We start from the raw sequence: 22,624 nt of genomic DNA on the forward strand, positions 1-22,624 counted from the left end.
GTATGAACAACTCGTTGAGTCCCTCCATTACTGAGTCTGACCTCCAACTCACTGAGTCCACTCTACTACTCACTGGTCCCCACTCGGCATCACTCAAAAGGGGAAAAATCAAGGACTCGCGACTCGACTCGCCGAGTCGCATGCATGCAGCTACTCTAAACTCGATTCTGCTTGAATCCAGCGCATAAAACTTATAGATCTGGGCTCCCTAAGCTCGATTAACACGTAAAGGTTCTATCTTTACGTGCCCATATGCACCCATGAAGATTAAGAGGCTCAAAAAGCATAATAAAGGCTAGATCTAGGGTTCTCAAGCAAAGAAACTTTGAAAAGGCACTAGATCAAGGCTCTAACACTCCTAAATGAACAGATCTAGGGATATCTCGACCCAACAAGGCATCCATACAACTATACAGCTTGGAAAATACATTAAACTAGCCTTTGAGGTGTTCTAATGGAGGTTTTAAGCACAAAACAAGATAATTCAGAGACATACCTCAATGAACTCTGACTTTGGCCTTGGATCTTTGTTCTACACTTCCTCTTTTTGGTCCTTTCTTCTTTTTCTTCTACAATCCTTCAAGAATCCACACAAAAACACTTTAATCATAAAAGGAATGGTTTAGGGTTTCTCACAAGCTCTCTGAGGGTGAAGGAGGCGAGTTTGGGGCACATAACATTGCTTAAATAGTGAGCAAACCCGGGGATTTAGGGTTTCTTCCTGGCAGGCGGACTCGCTGAGTCCCGAATATGGACTCGCCGAGTCGCCGACTTACACGTGCTCGAAATCCCGTCCCTACTCGACGAGTCGGGCTATAGACTCGCCGAGTCCCTCTTGAAAACTTCTAAATAAATACCATGGAAGCAACATACCAGAGACGGGTCGTTACAATTCTCCCCCACTTGACTCAGACTTCGTCCTCGAAGTCTGCTACGGCTGAATCTGCAAATAACTCCGGGTAGTGCTCTCTCATCTCCTCCTCAGCCTCCCACGTCCAATCAGACCCCTTCCAGTGTTGCCACTACACCTTCACTAACTGAATTACCTTGTTCCTCAAGGTCTTTGTCTTCCGGTCCAGAATCGCGACCGGCCTCTCAATATAATTCAGGCTGCTATCAACCTGAATATCTTCTAAGGGAACAACTACTGACTCATCCACCAAACACTTCCTCAACTGAGACACATGGAAAGTGTTGTGGATCTGGCTAAGCTCTGCTGGAAGATCCAACCGATAAGCAACCCGACCCACTCAGGCCAAAACCCTGAAAGGACCAATGAACCTGGGGCCCAACTTACCCCTCTTCCGAAACCTGATGACACCCTTCCAAGGTGAGACCTTCAGAAGGACCATATCGCCCACCCGGAACTCCAATTCTGAACGCCTCCTGTCGGCGTAGCTCTTCTGCCGACTTTGCGCAGTCTGCAGTCTACTACGAACCTGCTGAATCAACTTGGTCGTCTTGAGCACCACCTCTGTGCTCCCAATGACTCGCTGACCGACCTCGCCCCAACAAATCGAGGTCCTACACTTCCTCCCATAAAGCATCTCAAAGGGAGGTCGATCAATGCTCGCATGATAACTGTTGTTATACGAAAATTCCGCTAACGGAAGATATGTATCCCAACTGCCACTGAAGTCTAGGACACATGCCCAGAGCATGTCCTCGAGAGTCTGAATCGTCCTCTCGCTCTGCCCGTCCGTCTGAGGAAGGAAAGCGGCGCTGAAATCGAGATGAGTACCCATCTCGTCGTGAAACCGCTTCCATAATCTGGATGTAAAACGGACGTCTCGGTCTGACACCACCGAAACCGACACTCCATGACGTGCCACTACCTCCCGCACATAGATATCAGCTAACTTTTCCGCCGATATGCTCTCCTAGATCGGTATGAAATGAGCACTCTTCGTCAACCGATCCACTATTACCCAAATCGAATCTTCCCCACGTGCGGTCCTGGGAAGCTTGGTGATAAAATCCATGGTGATGTCCTCCCATTTCCACACGGGAATGTCTAACGGCTGCATCTTGCCGTGTGGCCTCTGGTGTTCTGCCTTGACCTTCCTGCAGGTTAGGCACCTCTCTACATACCAGGCGACATCCTGCTTCGTGTAGGGCCACCAGTAATCGGGTCGAAGATCTCTATACATCTTCGTCGCCCCTGGGTGGATAGAAAATCGAGACTTATGAGCCTCGTCCATCAACACCTGCCGTACTCCGCCCCAGTACGGTACCCACACTCTCCTATGAAGGGTCAACAACCCCCGACTATCATAATCAAACGAAGCTACTCGGCCCACTATCCTCTCACACTTCTGTCTCTCCTCCTTGAAGCCCTCAACCTGAGCCTCCCTGATCCGTTCCAACAACGGAGTAATCACTGTCATCCTCAGACATAAGTCTCTGATAGGGGCTGCTGTCACCTTGCGGCTTAGGGCGTCGGCCACTACGTTGGCCTTCCCTGGATGGTAAAGGATTTCACAATCATAATCCTTTAGCACATCCAACCACCTCCTCTGTCTCATGTTTAGATTCAGCTGATCCATAAGGTACCTCAAACTCTTGTGATCCGTGTAGATGGTACAACGGACCCCATAAAGGTAATGTCTCCAAATCTTGAGGGCAAACACAACCTCCCCCAGCTCTAAATCATGGGTAGGATGGTTAGCCTCGTGAGGCTTCAACTGTCTCGAGGCGTAAGCTATCACATGGCCTCGCTGCATCAATACTGCTCCCATACCTGTGATTGAGGCATCACAGTAGACTACAACATCCTCTACTCCCTCTGGCAGGGTAAGGATCGGAGCCTCGCACAACCTCTGCCTGAGGGTCTCAAATGCTGCCTGCTGCTCAGGCCCCCAACGAAACACCACCGAATTCTTGGTCAGTCGGGTGAGTGGTACTGCTATCTTGGAGAAATCGTGAATGAATCTCCGGTAATACCCTGCCAACCCTAGGAAGCTCTGAATCTCGGATGGAGACTTCGGGACCTCCCACCGCATCATGGCCTCTATCTTGGCCGGATCTACTAAAATACCCTTTTGGTTGACGAGGTGACCAAGGAACTGCACCTCGCGCAACCAGAACTCACACTTGGAGAACTTTGCGAAAAGCCTCTCCCTCATCAAAACTTCTAGCACCTCCCTCAAGTGCTCCTCGTGCTGCTCCTGCGTCTTGGAATACACCATGATATCATCTATGAATACTATCACAGACCGGTCCAGCATCGGCCTACACACACGATTCATGAGGTCCATGAACGCGGCTGGAGTGTTGGTGAGCCCAAACGGCATCACCAAAAACTCATAATGACCATACCTGGTCCTGAAAGCAGTCTTTTGCACATCCTCATTTCTGACTCGCATCTGATGATACCCGAAACGTAAATCAATCTTGGAAAACCAAGACGCTCCCTGAAACTGGTCAAACAAATCATCTATCCTCGGGAGTGGGTAACGGTTCTTCACCGTTACCTTATTCAACTCCCGGTAATCTATACACATACGGTGCGACCCGTCCGTTTTCTTCACAAATAAAATCGGAGCTCCCCAAGGCGAACTACTCGGTCTGATGAAACCTTTGTCTAGCATCTCCTGCAACTGCGTAGACAACTCCTGCATCTCAGGGGGAGCTAACCGATATGGTGCCTTAGCTATCGGCGCCGCACCCAGAATCAGATCAATCCCTGAACTCTACCTGTGTCTCTGGAGGTATTCCAGGCAAATCCTTTGGGAATCCATCAGGGTAGTCTCGCACTAACGGAACATCATCTACTGCCACCTTACCCTTCTCCCGAGAATCCAAAACATAAGCTATATATCCGGCGCAACCCTGCTGAAAATAGCGCCTCACTCTCGCGGCTGAACAAAAAGCTAGTACGCGTTGTGGCCTCTCGCCCTGAATCACTAACTCTCCCCCACTGGGAGTGTGAACCCTCACTAGCTACAGCTCGCAATCAATCACCACCCCATTGGGACTCAACCAATCCATGCCTACTGTAACCTTATTCCCTCGCAGGGGAATAGGGACCAAGTCCACCGGAAACTGCTCGTCGAACAACTGAAGAGAACATCCTCTATGCACTCTGGCGACCCTCACGGTCCTGTCATCTGCTATCTCGACCTCTAGTGGACAATCCAGCTCCCCTGGAGCTCTACTAAATCTCTTGCTAAGCGCTAGCGATACAAACGATCGGGTAGACCCCGAATCAAATAATACTGTAGCAGAAATGTCGTTCACTAAGAACAACCCTATACAAAACATATAACCATAAGCAATAATCAATAATAATATAGAGATGAAGGGAAGATACATACCCGTCACCACATCAGGAGTCGCTCGTGCCTCCTCTGCTGTCATCTGAAAAGCTCTACTCGTCGCCACTGGCGCCTCGGCTCGGCCCTGCCGGCCATCTGTAATCCTCAAAGTAGCAGGGGCAGGTGCAGCCACCTTCCCTGCTGCAGCTAAACTCGGACACTGGGACCTTTTATGTCCCCTCTGATTGCACTGAAAGCAAATCAGATCTGATGCTGCAATGGCGGTAGCAGGGGCCGTACAATCCCTGCTCAAATGCCCAGTCCGACCGCACTTGTAGCAGCCGGAACTCCCTGCCTTGCACACCCCATCGTGCAATCTCCCACACTTGCCACATCGTCCGTGGCTCTGCTGACTCCTGGATCTGTGATCTGAAACCTTGGGCTTTTTGCCCGAACTACCTGTACCCGAAACCGCCTCCGGTTTCCTCTTCTTCTCCATCTCAAGGTCAATCTCCCTCTCTCGAGCCCTAGCAATCATGTCATCCAGCGTTTTACAGCTGGACCGGCTCACAAACTAGCGGATATCGCTCCGCAACATCTCATGATAACGGGCCTTCTTCATTTCCTCATCGGCTGCATACTGAGGAACAAGAAGAGCCCTCTCCCTGAACTTGGCGGTGATCTCCGCCACGGTCTCTGTAGTCTGGGTGAGGTCCTGAAACTCTCTGGCTAACTGTTGCACCTCAATAACCGGTGCAAACTCCGCCCTGAACATGGTAGAGAAATCAGCCCAGGTCATGGCATCTAGCGCTGCATCATCTCCAATGGTATGTCCGACCTCTTCCCACCAATCCCGTGCCCTGTCCTTCAGAAGACAGGACGCCAATCTAACCTTGTCCCCCTCGGGACACCTGCTCGTGCGGAAAGCATTGGCCACATCCGCCAACCATCTAGCACTCGCTATGGGGTCCCGCGCCCCGTGGTAATCTGGAGCTCCACATGCCCTGAACTCCTTGAACGTAAGTGTGCGCGACCCCATCATGGCCGCCACCTCGGCACGGAAGTTGCCCAACCTCTCATCCATCAGCTCTAGGATACCCTCCTTGATCGAACCGAAGCTCACAGGAGTCTGCTCCAGTATGATACGAGTAATCTCTGAAGAAAGAAACTCTCTGGTCTGCTCATCCATACGCTCGGCCCCCGAGCCTGATCCTGATCCCTCCCCGGCACCGGCACTGCCGTCTGCTAGCCTCGAACGCAAAACCACCATTCTAAAACACATCATGGCAACATCAGAAAACTAAAATATCTCAAGGGATCGTTGATACTACTACTAGCTTCCTGGTCTTGTCTCAGCCTTCCTTGATTCGAGTACGGATCCTCTGCTTTCAGTAGTATGGTCCCATACTACCTTCCACATCTATCCGTACTTTCCTCAAGAACTGCCTTGACTCCACCAAGTCACTTCTACTACTACTGATCTCTGCTACTCTCATCCTAGGCTTGCCCTAGGGAAACCCCTGACTCCACTCAAACCAATCCTCAGTTGCCGAAGGCCTCCTTGTAATGCTAATTAGCCATCACCTGAATACCATCACATGTGATGATGCTCAGATAATCCTTCGAGTAAAAGACTCGTCCCTACAACGATTAAACTCAAACAAGAGTTGCGCAATAGGGCCAAATCCAACACTCTGAGATTATTCAACCCTGATCACATGTGACGTGACGTATTCACCTAACGGCTAACTCCCATCACCAAGAGTCCTACAAAGCACAAAGCAAGCAGCATTCGGACATAGGAAACTACTCAAGCAAATCTATTCTCATAACGAGAAACTGTACTAGCATACAATGCTAAGCTCATACTACCAGGCATAACCTAAACAGGCTATCCTACTACTGTCTACTCAATACTAGCATGAAATTCTTATCAAGCTGAAACACATAAAGCAGGCACATAAGGCATCCTCCTAGATCCTTAGTCCTATACTAGCATGCTGTTCTACTAAAGCTAAAACTGAAACTGGAACTAAAACTGAAACTGAAACTAATGATCATAAACTTGTATGGGTAATTTGGGAGTACTTACTTGAGCTCGGCTGATCGCATGCACCACACCCTTATCTCGTTTAAAAATTCTTTTCTTTCTAAGTGCTTTTCAAAATTTCTTTCGAAAATATTTTCCTTTTGAAAATCTTTTTATCTTTCCCTTAGTTTGAGTTCAGATACACCCAGAAGTGTATCCGAATCCCTTAAACCAAGGCTCTGATACCAACTTGAAACATCCCATAAATTCGACCCGAAAATTTCATTTTTAATATAACAAAAATCATAAAACTGAGTATCACATAATAAAACCATACGTTGCGTATCTCAAAACCATACTAAAATACTGTGAGAAAAACTGTGTCACAACTGTATCAAAACATATCTAAGAAACTGAATCAACTCCCAGGACAAAAACTGAAGCTGTGGTGTGTGCGATGCCATCATCCCGAGCTCTTCCCTTTACTTGCGAAAGTACCTGAAACCAAAACTGAAACCGCAAGCACGAAGCTTAGTGAGCTCCCCCAAACTACCACATACCACACAATAACAAATAAAGCACATACTGGGCCTTGCCCACTGCATCGGACCGAAGTCCGGAACTAGCTGCATCGGACCGAAGTCCGGAACTGACTAGGACCTTGTCCCCTCCATCGGATCGGAGTCCGGAACTAGCTGCATCGGACCGAAATCCGGAACTGTCTGAACATAGCATAACATAAACACGTATCTGCTAACATAACACATATACTGCATCGGACTGAAGTCCGGAACACATAACACAAAACATGCTTGAATCACAATGACATCAAGCACTCTAACTACTGCATCGGACTGAAGTCCGGAACTACTGCTAACTAAACGGGCCGGCATTGTGGCCATAGACCCATTCCTACTGGAAGGAAACTCACCTCGTGAACTGGCTGCTGAGTGTATGGCTCTGGAAGCTATCTGCTACTGCTCCGGTATCTCCCCGGCTACAATTCCATAAACACACTCAATCAAATACTAATAACTGAATTGGGGTAAAATGACTCTTTTACCCCTGGTCAAAGTCAACCTACAGTTGACCTGACTCGCGAAGTTGGGCCGCCAACTCGCCGAGTCTCTATTCTCACTTCTCAACCCTACTCGCGGCTACTCGTCGAGTATGGCATCAACTCGACGAGTTCCCTTTCGATTCTAGAACTCAGGCTATCTGCATCCGACTCGCCGAGTCGTATGAACTCGACGAGTTGTTCTTGAGCTAAGAAGATTGTCTTGGACTCGCCGAGTTGTATGAACAACTCGTCGAGTCCCTCCATTACTGAGTCTGACCTCCAACTCACTGAGTCCACTCTACTACTCACTGGTCCCCACTCGACATCACTCAAAAGGGGAAAAATCGAGGACTCGCGACTCGACTCGCCGAGTCGCATGCATGCAGCTACTCTAAACTCGATTCTGCTTGAATCCAACGCATAAAACTTATAGATCCGGGCTCCCTAAGCTCGATTAACACGTAAAGGTTCTATCTTTACGTGCCCATATGCACCCATGAAGATTAAGAGGCTCAAAAAGCATAATAAAGGCTAGATCTAGGGTTCTCAAGCAAAGAAACTTCGAAAAGGCACTAGATCAGGGCTCTAACACTCCTAAATGAACAGATCTAGGGATATCTCGACCCAACAAGGCATTTATACAACTATACAGCTTGGAAAATACATTAAACTAGCCTTTGAGGTGTTCTAATGGAGGTTTTAAGCACAAAACAGGATAATTCAGAGACATACCTCAATGAACTCTGACTTTGGCCTTGGATCTTTGTTCTACACTTCCTCTTTTTGGTCCTTTCTTCTTTTTCTTCTACAATCCTTCAAGAATCCACACAAAAACACTTTAATCATAAAAGGAATGGTTTAGGGTTTCTCACAAGCTCTCTGAGGGTGAAGGAGGCGAGTTTGGGGCACATAACATTGCTTAAATAGTGAGCAAACCCGGGGATTTAGGGTTTCTTCCTGGCAGGCGGACTCGCCGAGTCGCCGACTTACACGTGCTCGAAATCCCGTCCCTACTCGACGAGTCGGGCTATAGACTCGTCGAGTCCCTCTTGAAAACTTCTAAATAAATACCATGGAAGCAACATACCAGAGACGGGTCGTTACATTTAGCAAAAGCAGCTTTCCTGGGACGTATTGATTGGTTGAAAGGCCTGAAAGAAAACGTTGTTCTGGGGGATGATATCTATTGGTAGCGGCTTCAAAACACCTTCAAGTGAACCTAACAACATTCCTAACAACATTGCCTTTGAACTCCAAAAAAAGAATCTATTAGAGGGGTAAATGAAAGATATTTTGTTCTACCACTGAAAATTATTTGATTCTTGCCTTTCAAATAATTTCCATGATACACAAGAACAATCATTTTTTTTAGGATTTAATGATCTCTAAGAGCAGATTCACCCCTTTTATCTTTTATAAAGGATCTGTTGGTCCAGTCATTTGATTTGGTAATAGTAATAAAAAAAAATAACAAATAGAAAAGAATAATGGCTTGGGCTGTGTATCTCCGCCAATCTATGGTATAAAAGAAGGTTCCATCGGAACAATTATTTATTTCAGGGTACCTCTCTCTTTTTTTTCAAAATGGGGAGGCAGTGTGGGGAGAAATGACAAGAAGATATTAGAACATTAATTTAGAAGAGATGATGGAAGCATGAGTTCATTTTGGCCATGGTACTAGGAAATGGAATCCTAAAATGGCACCTTATATCTCTGCAAAATGTAAAGGTATTCATATTACAAATCTTACTAGAACTGCTCGTTTTTTATCAGAAGCTTGTGATTTGCTTTTTGATGCAGCAAGCAGAGGAAAACAATTCTTAATTGTTGGCACTAAAAATAAAGAAGTTGATTCAATAGCATGGGTTGCAATAAGGGCTCGGTGTCATTATGTTAATAAAAAATGGCTCGGTGGTATGTTAACGAATTGGTCCACTACAGAAACAAGACTTCATAAGTTTAGAGACTTGAGAACCGAAAAAAAACAGGGGGGCTCGATCGTCTTCCGAAAAGAGATGTGGCTATGTTGAAAAGACAATTATCTCATTTGCAAATATATTTGGGCGGGATTAAATATATGACAGGGTTACCCGATATTGTAATCATCGTTGATCAGCACGAAGAATATACGGCCCTTCAAGAATGTATCACGTTGGGAATTCCAACAATTTGTTTAATCGATACAAATTGTGACTCGATCTTGCAGATATTTTGATTCCAGCCAATGATGACGCTATATCTTCAATCCGATTAATTCTTAACAAATTAGTATTTGCAATTTGTGAAAGTTGTTCTGGCTATATAAGAAATTCGTGATTCATAATAAGATAAATAACTTATTTCATTTCAGAACCTTCATAGATTTATCGAATCGGTTACTATTTCTGAATCTCAAAAATAGAGATAAAAATAACAAGGAATAGAATTTGATTAGTTGGTATTCAAAATATATGATTCAAGTAGTCAAGTCGAGAAAGAGATGGTTGAATCAAAATAATTTTGTTTAAAATTCTATTTTTGTCAGAGGGCAATATGAATGATCTATCATGTTCCATCAACCCACTAAATGGGTTATACGATATATCCGATGTGGAAGTAGGCCACCATTTTTATTAGAAAATCGGGGGTTTCCAAGTCCACGACCAAGCACTTATTACTTCTTGAGTTGTAATTGCTATCTTATTAGCTTCAGCCACTCTAGCCGTTCGGAACCCACAAACCATTCCGACCAACGGTCAGAATTTCTTCGAATATGTCCTTGAATTTATTCGAGATGTGAGTAAAACTCAAATTGTAGAAGAATATGGTCCTTGGCTTCCTTTTATTGGAACTATGTTTCTATTTATTTTTGTTTCTAATTGGTCAGATGCCCTTTTACCTTGGAAAATCATACAATTACCTCATGGGGAGTTAGTCGCCCCCACGAATGATATAAATACTATTGTTGCTTTGGCTTTACTCACATCAGTGGCATATTTCTATGCGGGTCTTAGCAAAAAAGGATTATGTTATTTTGGTAAATATATTCAACCAACTCCAATTCTTTTACCTATTAACATCTTAGAAGATTTCACAAAGCCCCTATCACTTAGTTTTCGACTTTTCGGAAATATATTAGCCGATGAATTAGTATTTGTTGTTCTTGTTTCTTTAGTACCTTCAATGGTTCCTATCCCTGTGATGTTCCTTGGATTATTTACAAGTGGTATTCAAGCTCTTATTTTTGCAACTTTAGCTGCAGCTTATATAGGTGAATCCATGGAGGGCCACCATTGACTAGTTTTCTAAATAGTCTTTTTTTAGTTCAACCTAAGACAATATTGTGTGGCTAAAAAAATTGACTTAGGGAATGAAAATACCCAACTACACTATATATGATCTAGAGTAATAGAAAAAAAAGAATACAATATTGATATTAGAGTAGAGAATTTAAAAAAAAAAAAGGAAAGAGATCTCAAAGATATTTTTCCTAAAATTCCCGTTTGGTGCATTTATATCATAATCATACTTTCCCCTCAATGAATATTGAGTTTAGATTGGTCATCGAATCTGAATATTCCCCATACTACGAGTGAAAGGGAAAATATAAAGACTACCATTAAAGCAGCCCAAGCGAGACTTACTATATCCATGTCAATTATGTCCCTTATCTTTATGCTAGAAACATTCCATTATTGTATTGCTCACAAATAATAGTAGAATCCATGGTCCAGAGTCAAAAAGGGATTTTGGCTGAACACTATTGATGAACCAATCAAATAAATCCATTTCTAAAAAATTCCTATATGATTTCTAACCGGGATCGATTAAACACAACTAAAATACACAATGACGCTACAAAATGAATGTTACTAATGGAACATATAGTAATAAAAAAAAACAGGGCCAATTCTTTGTTGCTGTTCCAAGTACAAATAGATTAATTGCTATCTATTACATACTTTTATTTCCTATTTGATCTAATTCGTACCTTTTCCTTTCCCGATTGTCTCTCTGAAGCAGTTGGGAGATGGTATATTATACTCTTGACGAGGGGTTTCAAAAAAAAAATCACTTTTTCTATAAAAAAGTATATTATCCATTCAATCTCAATCTAATAGTGATTGAATGCCTGAACACTCAGAGATTCTCGCGAGTCTATATATGTAGATTACATAAAGGACTTTCCACAACTAGTTAGCCGGCGGCGGCTATGCCAATGAAATTCAAGACCCAATCAGTAGACATTAGCAGTAGAAGGGAATCGGGAAGTCTTGTTTTGACCATTATAATATAATCTTTATTTGAATTTTAGAATGAAAGATTTCCAATCTTTTACAAAATCCCGAGAACAGATGTTTAGAATCAATCAAATATCAACAATCGTCTTATCTGTTGGGTAAAATTTGGGTGATTTATATCAACAGATAATAAATTTTGATTTGTTTGTTGATGAGGCGACACCCAGATTTGAACTGGGGAAAAAGGATTTGCAGTCCCCCACCTTACCACTCGGTCATGCCGCCAAAACGATACACAATAAGATAAAATTTTATGGGTTGGATTACTAAACTTTAGTTTATTGTACTTGTCATGTGTTAGTAAAACATCATGAATTAAATTTGGTCATTTCATATATATATATATATATATATATATATATATATATATATATATATATATATATTCCATTGTCATTCTTTACACTTAAGTAGTTAGTTCTTACACTAAGACCTGAATATTCAAATATTTGATATTTAAGAGTTGGATTTGAAGAAAACCACAAAAAAAAAAAAAAAAAAAAAAAAAAAAAAAAAAAAAACCCAAAAATGATATATAAATTATTATTATTGTGTTTTTTAATAAATAAAAATAAGTTTTTCAGTGAAAGGGATGTAGATGATATTTTTGTTTTGGGTTTTTTGTTAAATAAATATGTTTTTTCTTCAAATTAATTTAGCATATATAAAAAGAAAAATCTTCGGAAAAATCCTTAAACTTTAACCTCATTAACGAAAAACTCATACATGATTGTTTGTTTACAATTTGGCCCTGAAAACCGGTATTATTATCTGGTTACAAGAGTTATTTTGCAAATGTTTATCTATTATTGAGCTTAATTACAAAATAGAATCAGAGATAACTTTTGCATTAATAGAGCCAAACTTTAAAGACTTTTTTTTTGCTTTGTTCCCTTTAGCAAATTAACAAAAGAAAATATATAGATCCAGTTATATCAAATCATTTTTATTGATTTTTTGGGTTAAGTTCTTTAAAGTCAGCAAAAAGCTAAAAAAAAAACCAAAAATTACAAATAGATCAAACCCAACATTGGGTTTTGCAACCAAAGAACTTAGTTGATTTTAAGTTTATTGTTTCTATAAATTATCCATTTAAAAAGAATGTGTGATAATCCTATCAAAAATATTACTCTTCAGTTGCTTAGTGGTGCCAAATAGCATTGTACTCTTCAATGTTGCGAAACTCACTATTCGGTACTCGTTCGGTCAATTGGGGAATAACAAGTATTCGACCTCGGCGAGGATTACTCGAAGAGTACTTGGATATGATATTTCATAAAGAAATCAATTTTGGGGAAATTATATATATGAAAAATCATAAGTTTATTAAAATTGGTAGCAAAGTAAGTGAAATATCAATAAAAAAAGTTATATTTTTTAATGTTAAACAAGTTCAAAAAAATAAATATTTTTAATCATGAAAATCTTGAAAATAAGAATGAAAGAGACGAAAGCATATATAATTCGTTTATCCGATATCTTACTTTAGTTTTAGGTTTTGTACGTTAGATAAGGTATAAAATATACATATTAATCTTGAAAATCTTAATTTTTTTTCACTTTTTAAGTCAATTTTGATGTGGGTGTGCCGGGTAGGACGCTAGGTGTCAATTTAGGACTTGAACACACGCGAGGGTCCTATGTAACATGAAGTGATACATAATTGTATCTAATTAGTCATTTAAACCACTAATTAGGCAATTAAGTACATTCTAATGCGTGGAAACACTTGATTTCAAGTGTTAGGAATGATACGGGTTGCTTCTAAGGAGTGTATGGCCTCGTTAAGGAGTTTACTCTTCAAGTGTAAGCCCTTAGGGGGTGTTTACGGTTTCAAGACCATATCCCCATGAGTTTACGGCCGTAAACTCATGGGAATGGTGTTATTTGGTGCTCAAAGGTCTTATGCTTCACAAAGAAAGGTCCTAGGGTTGAATCAAAGGTTATGGAAGTGTTTGGGGCTTGAAATGGACCCTTTATGGAGTTTACGGTCTTTGGACCACTCCCTTGGGAGTTTACAGTCGTAAACACATGAGTTTACGGCTGTAAACTCATATCTGTCCATTTTTTTTATGTGTTTTGGTGGTTGTAGGTTAAGCATGCAAAGTTCTAGACCCAAATATAAGCCATACAAGGTGTTAACGGCACTTAGACACCCTTTGAAGGTGTTTACGGTTTTGGGAGATCCCCAAACCGTAAACTCATGTTTACCCCTTTCAATTCATGTTTTGGGGTTCTTAGATCATTCATGCAAGTTTCTAGGTCATAAGCCAAGCATTGGAAAGGTTTTGGAAGGGTTTTGGGGCATAAAAACCCCCTTTTAGGGTGTTTACGGTTTTGGGATGTTCCCAAACCGTAAACACATGATCTTGAGGTTTTTGGATGACTAAATCAAGAATTTGCAAATATTTTAGGCTAAACAACAAGCTAGGAAGGTTAACTTACAGTTGTGAAGCTTGAAGGGGCGTTTCTAGATCGAATCCCGAGTTGTAGAGAGAGAGAGAGAGAGAGAGAGTAGAGAGAGAAAGCTCTAAGGTGTGTGAAAAAGGTTCAAATGGAGACCACTCAACTCTTATATAGGGTTGAGTTCACGGCCAGGTGGGGATCCACCCAATCCCGACATCAAATGGAGTTTAAGATTGTACCCGATTAAATGGCCATAACCCGACTTAGTCGTGAACTAGAAATTTTTCCGAAAGAATTCGAGGGTATTTCATGTGATTTTATTGCTTTCAGACGCATATGAAAAATACAACAATAACCCAAAAGGATTTACTTAACTCAAAAGTTAACGGAAAATTTTTAATAAAAATAAATTTTATTAACGGAAGTGGGTTACATTGACGGAATAAACTTCAGGTTGTCACATCATCCCCCCGTTAGAGGAAATTTCGTCCCGAAATTTGGAAATAAGATACAAATCATGGATTTGAAAAGAGATGCGTATATTTATATTTCATTGAATCTTCGCACTCCCAAGTGAATTCGGGTCCCCGCTTGGCATTCCAGCGAACCTTCATTATCGGGATGCGGCTTTGTTTCGTTCGTTTGATCTCCCGATCCATGATTTCAATTGGTTCTTCCACAAAATTCAGATTTTCGTTCATCTCGATCTCATAAAGAGGGATCACAAGGGTTTCATCGGATAGACACTTTTTAAGATTAGAGACGTGGAAGACATGGTGGATGTTGCTAAGCTCTTGAGGTAATCGGAGTTTATAGGCTACGGGACCGATCCTAGCAAGGATCTTGAAAGGTCCTATGTACTTTGGGTTCAATTTCCCATGCTTTCCAAAGCGTATCATGCCTTTCCAGGGCGAGACCTTCAAAAGGACACGATCTTCAACCTAGAATTCCAAGGGTGTTCGTCGTTTATTGGCGTAACTCTTTTGTCTGTCTCGTGAAGCTTTCAGTCGTTCTCGGATTTGAATGATCTTTTCGGTGGTTTCATGGATGATTTCAGGACCAGTGAGAGTACTGTCGGGGACTCGACCCTTGGCTAGCTGCGTGTCGCCCACCTCAGCCCAACACAGAGGGGATCTGCACTTGCGACCGTAGAGGGCTTCGAACGGGGCAGCCTTGATATTGGTGTGGTAACTGTTGTTATAAGAGAACTCAATCAAGGGTAAATGAGTGTCCCACGACTTTCCGAAATCGATGACACATGCTCTCAACATGTCTTCCAAGGTCTGGATAGTTCTCTCACTCTGCCCATATGTCTGAGGATGATAAGTTGTGCTCATGTCTAGCTTAGTTCCAAGAACCTTTTGTAGGGACTGCCAAAATCTCGAGGTAAACCTGCTATCTCGATCGGAGATAATGGACACAGGTACACCATGCAGTCGGACCACTTCTTGAATGTAGATTCGCGTGAGTCTTTCCATTTTGAACGTTTCTTTGATCGGTAGGAAGTGAGCGGATTTTGTCAATCGATCGACAATTACCCAAATGGTATCGTGCCCACTCGGAGATTTGGGTAATTTGGTAATGAAATCCATAGTAATCATCTCCCATTTCCACTCAGGTATCTCGGGTTGTTGGAGTAGACCTGAGGGCTTCTGATATTCGACCTTCACCTTGGCGCAAGTCAGACATTTGCCCATGAAGGTAGCAATTTCGGCTTTCATGTTTGGCCACCAATATAGTTTCTTGAGATCCAGGTACATCTTATCCGAACTTGGGTGCACGGAGTATCTAGTCTTGTGAGCTTCGTTCATGACAACCTCACTGAAACCTCCGAACTTTGGGGTCCAGATTCGATCCATGAAACAATATACTCCGTCACCTCTGATCTCAAGATTCATATCCATTCCCCTCAAGGCTTCATTCAACATGTTCTCTGGTTTTAGGGCTTCCAACTGAGCCTCTCGGCTTTGTGCGGATAAGTGGGAATGGATGGTCATTGTCAGTGTCTTCACCTTGTTGCTTGAGCTTTCCTTTCGGCTAAGGGCATCTGCCATCACATTGGCCTTGCCGGGATGGTAGCGGATTTCGCACTCATAGTCACTGAGCAGCTCTACCCATCGCCGTTGTCTCATGTTTAAGTCTTTCTGATTGAAGATGTGTTGTAGGCTTTTATGGTCCACGAAGATCGTGCACTTGGTTCCGTAGAGATAATGTCTCCAAATCTTCAGTGCGAAGACCACTGCTCCTAACTCCAGGTCCTGAGTTGTATAGTTGACTTCGTGTGCCTTCAGCTGTCTTGAGGCATAAGCAACTGGCTCCCTGAAGTTGATCAAAGAGGTCACCTATTCTGATCTAAGGTCTATTTTTGAAAAGTAATTGGCTCCCTGAAGTTGATCGAAGAGGTCATCTATTCGAGGAAGAGGATAATAGTTTTTAACGGTCAGCTTGTTCAACTCACGGTAGTCTATACACATCCGAAAAGATCCATCTTTCTTCTTCACAAATAACATCGGGGCTCCCTAGGGTGAGGAACTCGGTCTGATGAACCCTTTGCTAAGCAGCTCATTAAGCTGACTAGATAACTCCTACATTTCTGCTGGCGCTAAGCGATATGGAGACTTGGCTACGGGGGTAGCTCCGGAAATTAGGTCGATGCGAAACTTGACTTGGCGTTCGGGAGGAATTCCCGGGAGCTCTTCAGGAAAGACATCAAGAAAGTTGCAGACTTCGGGGATGCTCTCGAGGTCTTTAACTTCCTGTTTCTCGTTAATTACATGAGCTAGGAATGCATGGCATTCCTTTCGAAGGAGCTTTTGGGCTTTGATGCATGAAATGATGCGAAGATTGGAACTAAGTTTATCGCCGTAGATCATGAGGGTCTGGCCAGAGGGAAGATTGAGGCAGATAGCTTTTTCTTAACAAAGGATATCAGCATGATTGGGACTCAACCAATCCATGTCAACGATAACATCAAAGCTCTTTATGGACACCAGCATAAGGTCGATGGGAAAGGAATGGTCGTTTAGGGTAAGGGTGCAGCCTATGAATACATCGTTAGCGTTCTATTTCTCGCCGTTAGCCATCTCGACGGTAAACGTTTCGGTTAATGGTTGAGGACTATGTTTAAGAAGATGTTTAAATGAATGGCTAACAAAACTTCGTTCCGCACCAGAATCGAAAAGGATGCATGCATAAGAGTTTTCAAAAAGGAACGTACCCGTGACAACGGTGGGATCGGCGACTGCCTCCTCTTGCCCCATAGTTAGAACTCTCCCAGTGTTGTTGGTTGTTGTTGCTTTGGGGCAGTTTCGCTTGTAATGCTCGACCTCACCACAACCATAGCAGGGTTGACTGACACCCAAAATAATGGCATTAGGAGGTAGGCAGAACCCGTGCTTAGGAGGCACGACCTGTGCTTCAGGGATGAAATTTTCAAATGCCTCAAAAAAATCAGAAATCCTCCGGTTATGTTTCGTAAGTGAAGAACAACCTGTTTTTCATGAGAAATAGGTTGTATTTGGTCTTCTTTAGTGTTTTGGATCCAGATAAGCTCTAGTTATGCTCCAGATATGCTTCAAAGACTATCAAACTACCGCTCCACTTCAAATCACCTGAAATAGACACTAAAACATGAGTTGTACGGGAATTCTTACAAAATACATGAGCTGAACATTATTTAAACTAATGCACATGAAAAAGCATAAAAAATGATGCAAAATGCTAATAAAAACTACCCTAAAAGATGTATAAAATGACATCTATCAAATCTCCCCAAGCTTAAACATTAGTTGCCCTCAAGTAATAAAAAGATTAAACATTATGAACAAATGGAAATATGTAGATGAACTAAAAAGCATTTAGAATAAAAACTCAAATAAATGAAAGAAAACTTACAAACTTGAACTAAAAATATTTCACTCTTTTTTTTGCACATGATCATATTTTGCACCGAGGGAAGCTTCAATGAAATCACTACCTAGACAACAGTCTCAATACCTTTATTGCAGATTCAAAATTCATATTATAAGTCAAACCAAGCTTGAGCAAATAATTTTTACTCCGAATTAAATTTGTGAAAACAGTGTATTTTGAAAAATAATTTCACAAAAATTCGTTAACAAAATCTGTGTAGAGAAAAACTTTTGAGAAACACTTGATAAAACGTTAGCACAAGATAATAGTTGCGGAATAAGTTAATCTCAAAGGATCATACAAGCTCAACAATAATAAGTTAGATTTGTTAGATGGTTAGTTGCGGAATTATAAAGTGCTAAAAAATAAAGGAAATGTAAATGACAACAAGTTATATCAAGTATACACCAAACTGATTCATAAAGAGGTTTGCATTCAAACCCAAGTTAATATGCGTGATCAGTTTAAATTGAAGAGAATCTTCAAAGATAATAAGTAATATAGAGATATGAGATAATGATCTTAGTATTTCAAAGTGAAAGTTCAGAAAGATCGTTTAAGTGATATGATAAGAAGTAGTGGTAAAGAGGTGTCTAATACATGAAGATGGAGACTAGAGATTAATTTCCATAAAGTTACATCGTAAATAAACAATAATAAACTATCGACTCTAAGTGACCAGTTCACTAGACAATGTAATGCAAACATGCTAAGTCAGTTGATGTAACCAATAAGTCTTCACTGCAGTATAGAGGTTGCGCTTCAACTCTGGATCAAAACAAGATCTTCAATTGCGGTAGATAAACATCTGTTGCCGTGGCAAAACTGATTACGGTAGCCAAAGAGATACGGTAGCAAAATGGACTGCGAATCGTTAAGTTTAAGAGGATCACTTTTTGTTTTAACAATTTCCCCCCAAAGTGACCTCTTCAACTTTTTTTTCATTTGTTGAGCTTCCGAAAAACGATAATTAGCCACCAAAATTTCCTTACTTCACCTAGCCACTGGATCCTTCGAGTGATTTCCAACTTCACTTTTTCACTCATATTCTTAGATCTTTGGACCGAAGTCAGAGTTGTTTTTTCGGTCATATTCTTATTGTCTCATGTGAAAATAACATGATATGGTTACATTTGACACCTCTACACCCACTTCGATCATCTTTCAAAAAAGTAGTAAATTTTTTTCTTTTTAGAATACCTCTTAATCAATGTCTTTGATTCGTGGTTTCGCAAAAAATCACCAATGTTTTTCAGACCTCGATCTGTACTTACGAAACCATTCACTTCAAATCCACCTTTAAGTTCGTGAATAAGCCGAAATGGCCTTGACCCACAAACGATTTGGTCCATTTAAAAACCTACAACGATATTTCAAAAGCAACACATTGTTTAATGCATGTGATCTACGCATACTCAATCCACCCTCAACGTTTGAAGTCAACAACTTCCTTTGTTTGATCCAACTAATATTTCTGTCATGAATCTTACTTCCCAGAAAGAACATTGCACGCACAAGACGATTCAAGAAAATTCAGAACTAATATTGAAGCCTGAAAAATAAAAAAGAAATAAATGCTAAAACTTCTAAAAACATATTTTTAAAACTTAAGACGACTACTAATGAGTAACACTTTCACCTTTCAAGACGAGTGTTTATTGAAAAATCAATCAATTACAATTCTCCATTACCCATCTTCGACATGTTCAACCCCACTGAAAGACTGATGTAATCAAAAGGGGATTTATCCCCTTTACAGTTCACCAAATTAAGGTGTTTCCTCAACTTCTTCAAACATGACGCCAAAACCAAAAAAAGATTACTTTTTTGCAATTAATGGGGGTAAATTAATGTCAATAAACATGTTCAACCTATAAATTTTTCTAGGTCCTCATTATTATAACTTCTTAGTTTATTCTTAAAGCAAGTATAACAAAATCTTAAGTCAATAAACCAAAAAAAAGTTAATATTATAATTGTTTAATAATTAATTATTTAAAAAAAATGTCAATACTTAATATTTTTATAAATATAAATATTAATATTGCAACTATTTAATTATTTTTAACAAAATAAATAGGTCAGTATTTAATATTTTTACAATACAAAGTTTAATATATTTTGTGAGGTCGCATTTTGACACAAAATACTCCATTCAATCCAATATTAATTATTAGGTCACAAAGTGTTATGCATTTATAAACAAGGGTATGAATTGAAAATTTTGATCCATAAAGAAACAATAAAGAAACATAATCATGTGTAAGATAAAGACATTTTAAACATTACATGTTTTTCTTTAGTTATAGTTTTATTTTATTTACACTTTATAGGTTAATATCATATTATATTGTAATAAGTAAAATTCTCAGAATTAAACATTTAATTCTTACATAAGACAACATTCTCAATGACACAGAAAAAACTTGGAAATAATTTGAGTAAATACAAAGTTTCTGAAGTGGCAAGAATAACACGAGGGGCAGGGGTACCCCTAAAAAAGAATTTACATTGCATTTCCATGGTTCGCAATAAAACCTTAAACAAGACATACAGAACACTCTTAACACCAAAACACCACATACTTTCATCCACAGTTAAACAATTTTTTCCCCAATCTTTTTGCGAACAATATAATGCATCCGTATCTCAAACATGGCCACTGCTCCTGAAAGATCCAAGGGCCTTGGCTGCACCGGCTCTCAAGATAAACTGGTGGTAGAAGGCGGCGATGGCTGCTCCGATGAAGGGTCCAACCCAGAATATCCACTGCAAAATCGATTCAGAAAACAAGTTTATAAGAAGCCAAATCTTTTTCAAAAATTGTTACGAAGAATTAATAACTAAAACTCACTTGATCATCCCAAGCTTTCTCCTTGTTGTAAATAACCGCCGCTCCAAAACTCCTCGCCGGATTAATACCAGTTCCGGTGATGGGAATCGTGGCTAAGTGAACCATGAACACAGCAAACCCAATGGGTAAAGGTGCTAACACCTATATATATGTGCACATCGATCACACAACATGATGAAATATAGACACATACGTTCATAAAGTTTATTAATAACTAAAGAATAAGAGGGAGTGCATACAGGAACATGGGAGTCACGAGCACTTCTCTTGGGATCGGTGGCGGAGAAGACGGTGTAAACAAGAACGAAGGTGCCGATGATCTCTGCACCCAAGCCGGTGCCTTTGCTGTAGCCATCGGCTAGCTCGTTGGCACCACCGCCATAGTTAGTGTAGTAAGTCTTGTGGAAGGCTTTGACTAAACCCACACCACAAATGGCTCCTAAGCACTGAGCCACCATGTACATGATGGCTCGAGGCAGTGAGACCTTACGAGCCAGAAAGAGACCGAAGGTCACGGCTGGGTTGATGTGACCTCCTGCATTAAACTCACACAAATATTTATTACTGTCCTTTTTAATTTGTCTGGAAATTTAGACCAAAAGAAGTATATATGCACTATGCAATAATTGTTTTGTGACCACACAACTCTAGATCGTTTAATTATGGTATGATATTAGAAAAGATATAAAAACATTAAGTAATGAGTTTTTTTTTATAACCTTCGCTTTTAGAAATAAACGTAAAAATAAGTAAATAAAATTCCAAAAATCAAGGCTAGCTGGGTTATTTATGGTTTACGTATTTTTGTGTAAGCTTTTCTTTAAAAAAATACTTTAATAATATTTTTATATTTGGTTAAGTATCTTAAGGAGATCGTTTATCACTTGAAAGAAAAGGAAAGAGGAGGTGGAAACTGACCGGAGATACCGGCGGTGCAGTAAACAAGAACGAAGATCATGCCACCGAAGGCCCACGCAATACCCAAGATACCGACGCCGCCGCAGGCGTCGGAGCCCTTGTCGATCTGGCTCTTGTAACCGATAACTGTCAAGACAGTAATGTAAAGGAAGAGAAGGGTGGCAACAAACTCCGCTATCAGAGCTCTGTAAAAAGCCCATCTTGTCAGCTCCTTCGGGTCTATGAACTTCGCCGGTGGTGGGTCGTGGTAGTCCTTCGCCGAGAAAGACCCCTCCTCCGCCACGTCTTTTGTCATGTTGAGAGAGAGAGAGAGAGAGAGAGACGGCGGTGGTGGTGGTGAGAAAGTAGAGGAGTGATAAAATTGGTATAGAGGGCAGTGTATATAAAGGCAGGGGAAGGGGAGATAGAAGGGGGTGAGGTGTACAAAGACTATATCTACAGCGGAGAAATGAAATTTACGAGGAAGATGATGGGGTTCAAAAAAAAAAAAATCGTTTTGAACGACCTTATTTACGTTATTACCCCACCACCTTCTCATGTTTTATCGTTTTTTCGCCCCTATATTTCTTCTATTTTATCTTTTGTTATTATTGGAAGAACAGCAAGTTATAGTGATAGTTGTATAGTACTTGTACATGAAAACAAACTCAGAACTATTATTAAATTTATCGTATTCTTTATATATAACTATACAAATAAAAAATGTGTACTACATCACATGTTTGCATAATGTATTGTATGACTAACACCACTACAATGGGAGACATATAATTAACCCGGGAAGAATAAAATATAGAACCTGATTTCATAATCATGTCAAATATGCATAAATGAATATGAGCCCTTTATATGACTCGGTTTACAACAGCATCTGATAACACTAATATGGTAACAAGTTATACAACCTGA

At 40.8% G+C, this 22,624-nt stretch overlaps 1 protein-coding gene and 1 non-coding gene across 2 annotated transcripts; both read right to left on the reverse strand.

Moving 5' to 3' along the window:
• Positions 1-11,779: 11,779 nt before the first annotated feature.
• TRNAC-GCA (transfer RNA cysteine (anticodon GCA)) lies at positions 11,780-11,850 on the reverse strand. The gene has a single exon. It is a non-coding gene; the product is annotated as a tRNA-Cys (tRNA).
• Positions 11,851-20,354: 8,504 nt separating this feature from the next.
• On the reverse strand, positions 20,355-22,130 carry LOC145066162 (aquaporin PIP2-1-like). The gene is made up of 4 exons (XM_079013365.1): positions 21,716-22,130; positions 21,037-21,332; positions 20,798-20,938; positions 20,355-20,712 (listed from the first exon to the last, which is right to left on the reverse strand). Exons 1-4 carry the CDS (start codon positions 22,008-22,010, stop codon positions 20,593-20,595), a joined length of 852 nt encoding a protein of 283 aa, XP_078869491.1. The 5' UTR covers positions 22,011-22,130; the 3' UTR covers positions 20,355-20,592.
• Between the last annotated feature and the right edge of the window lie 494 nt (positions 22,131-22,624).

Source organism: Lactuca serriola, chromosome 8 (assembly GCF_051521515.1).
Source record: "Lactuca serriola cultivar US96UC23 chromosome 8, Lser_US96UC23_V15, whole genome shotgun sequence".
Classification (NCBI taxonomy): Eukaryota; Viridiplantae; Streptophyta; class Magnoliopsida; order Asterales; family Asteraceae; genus Lactuca; species Lactuca serriola.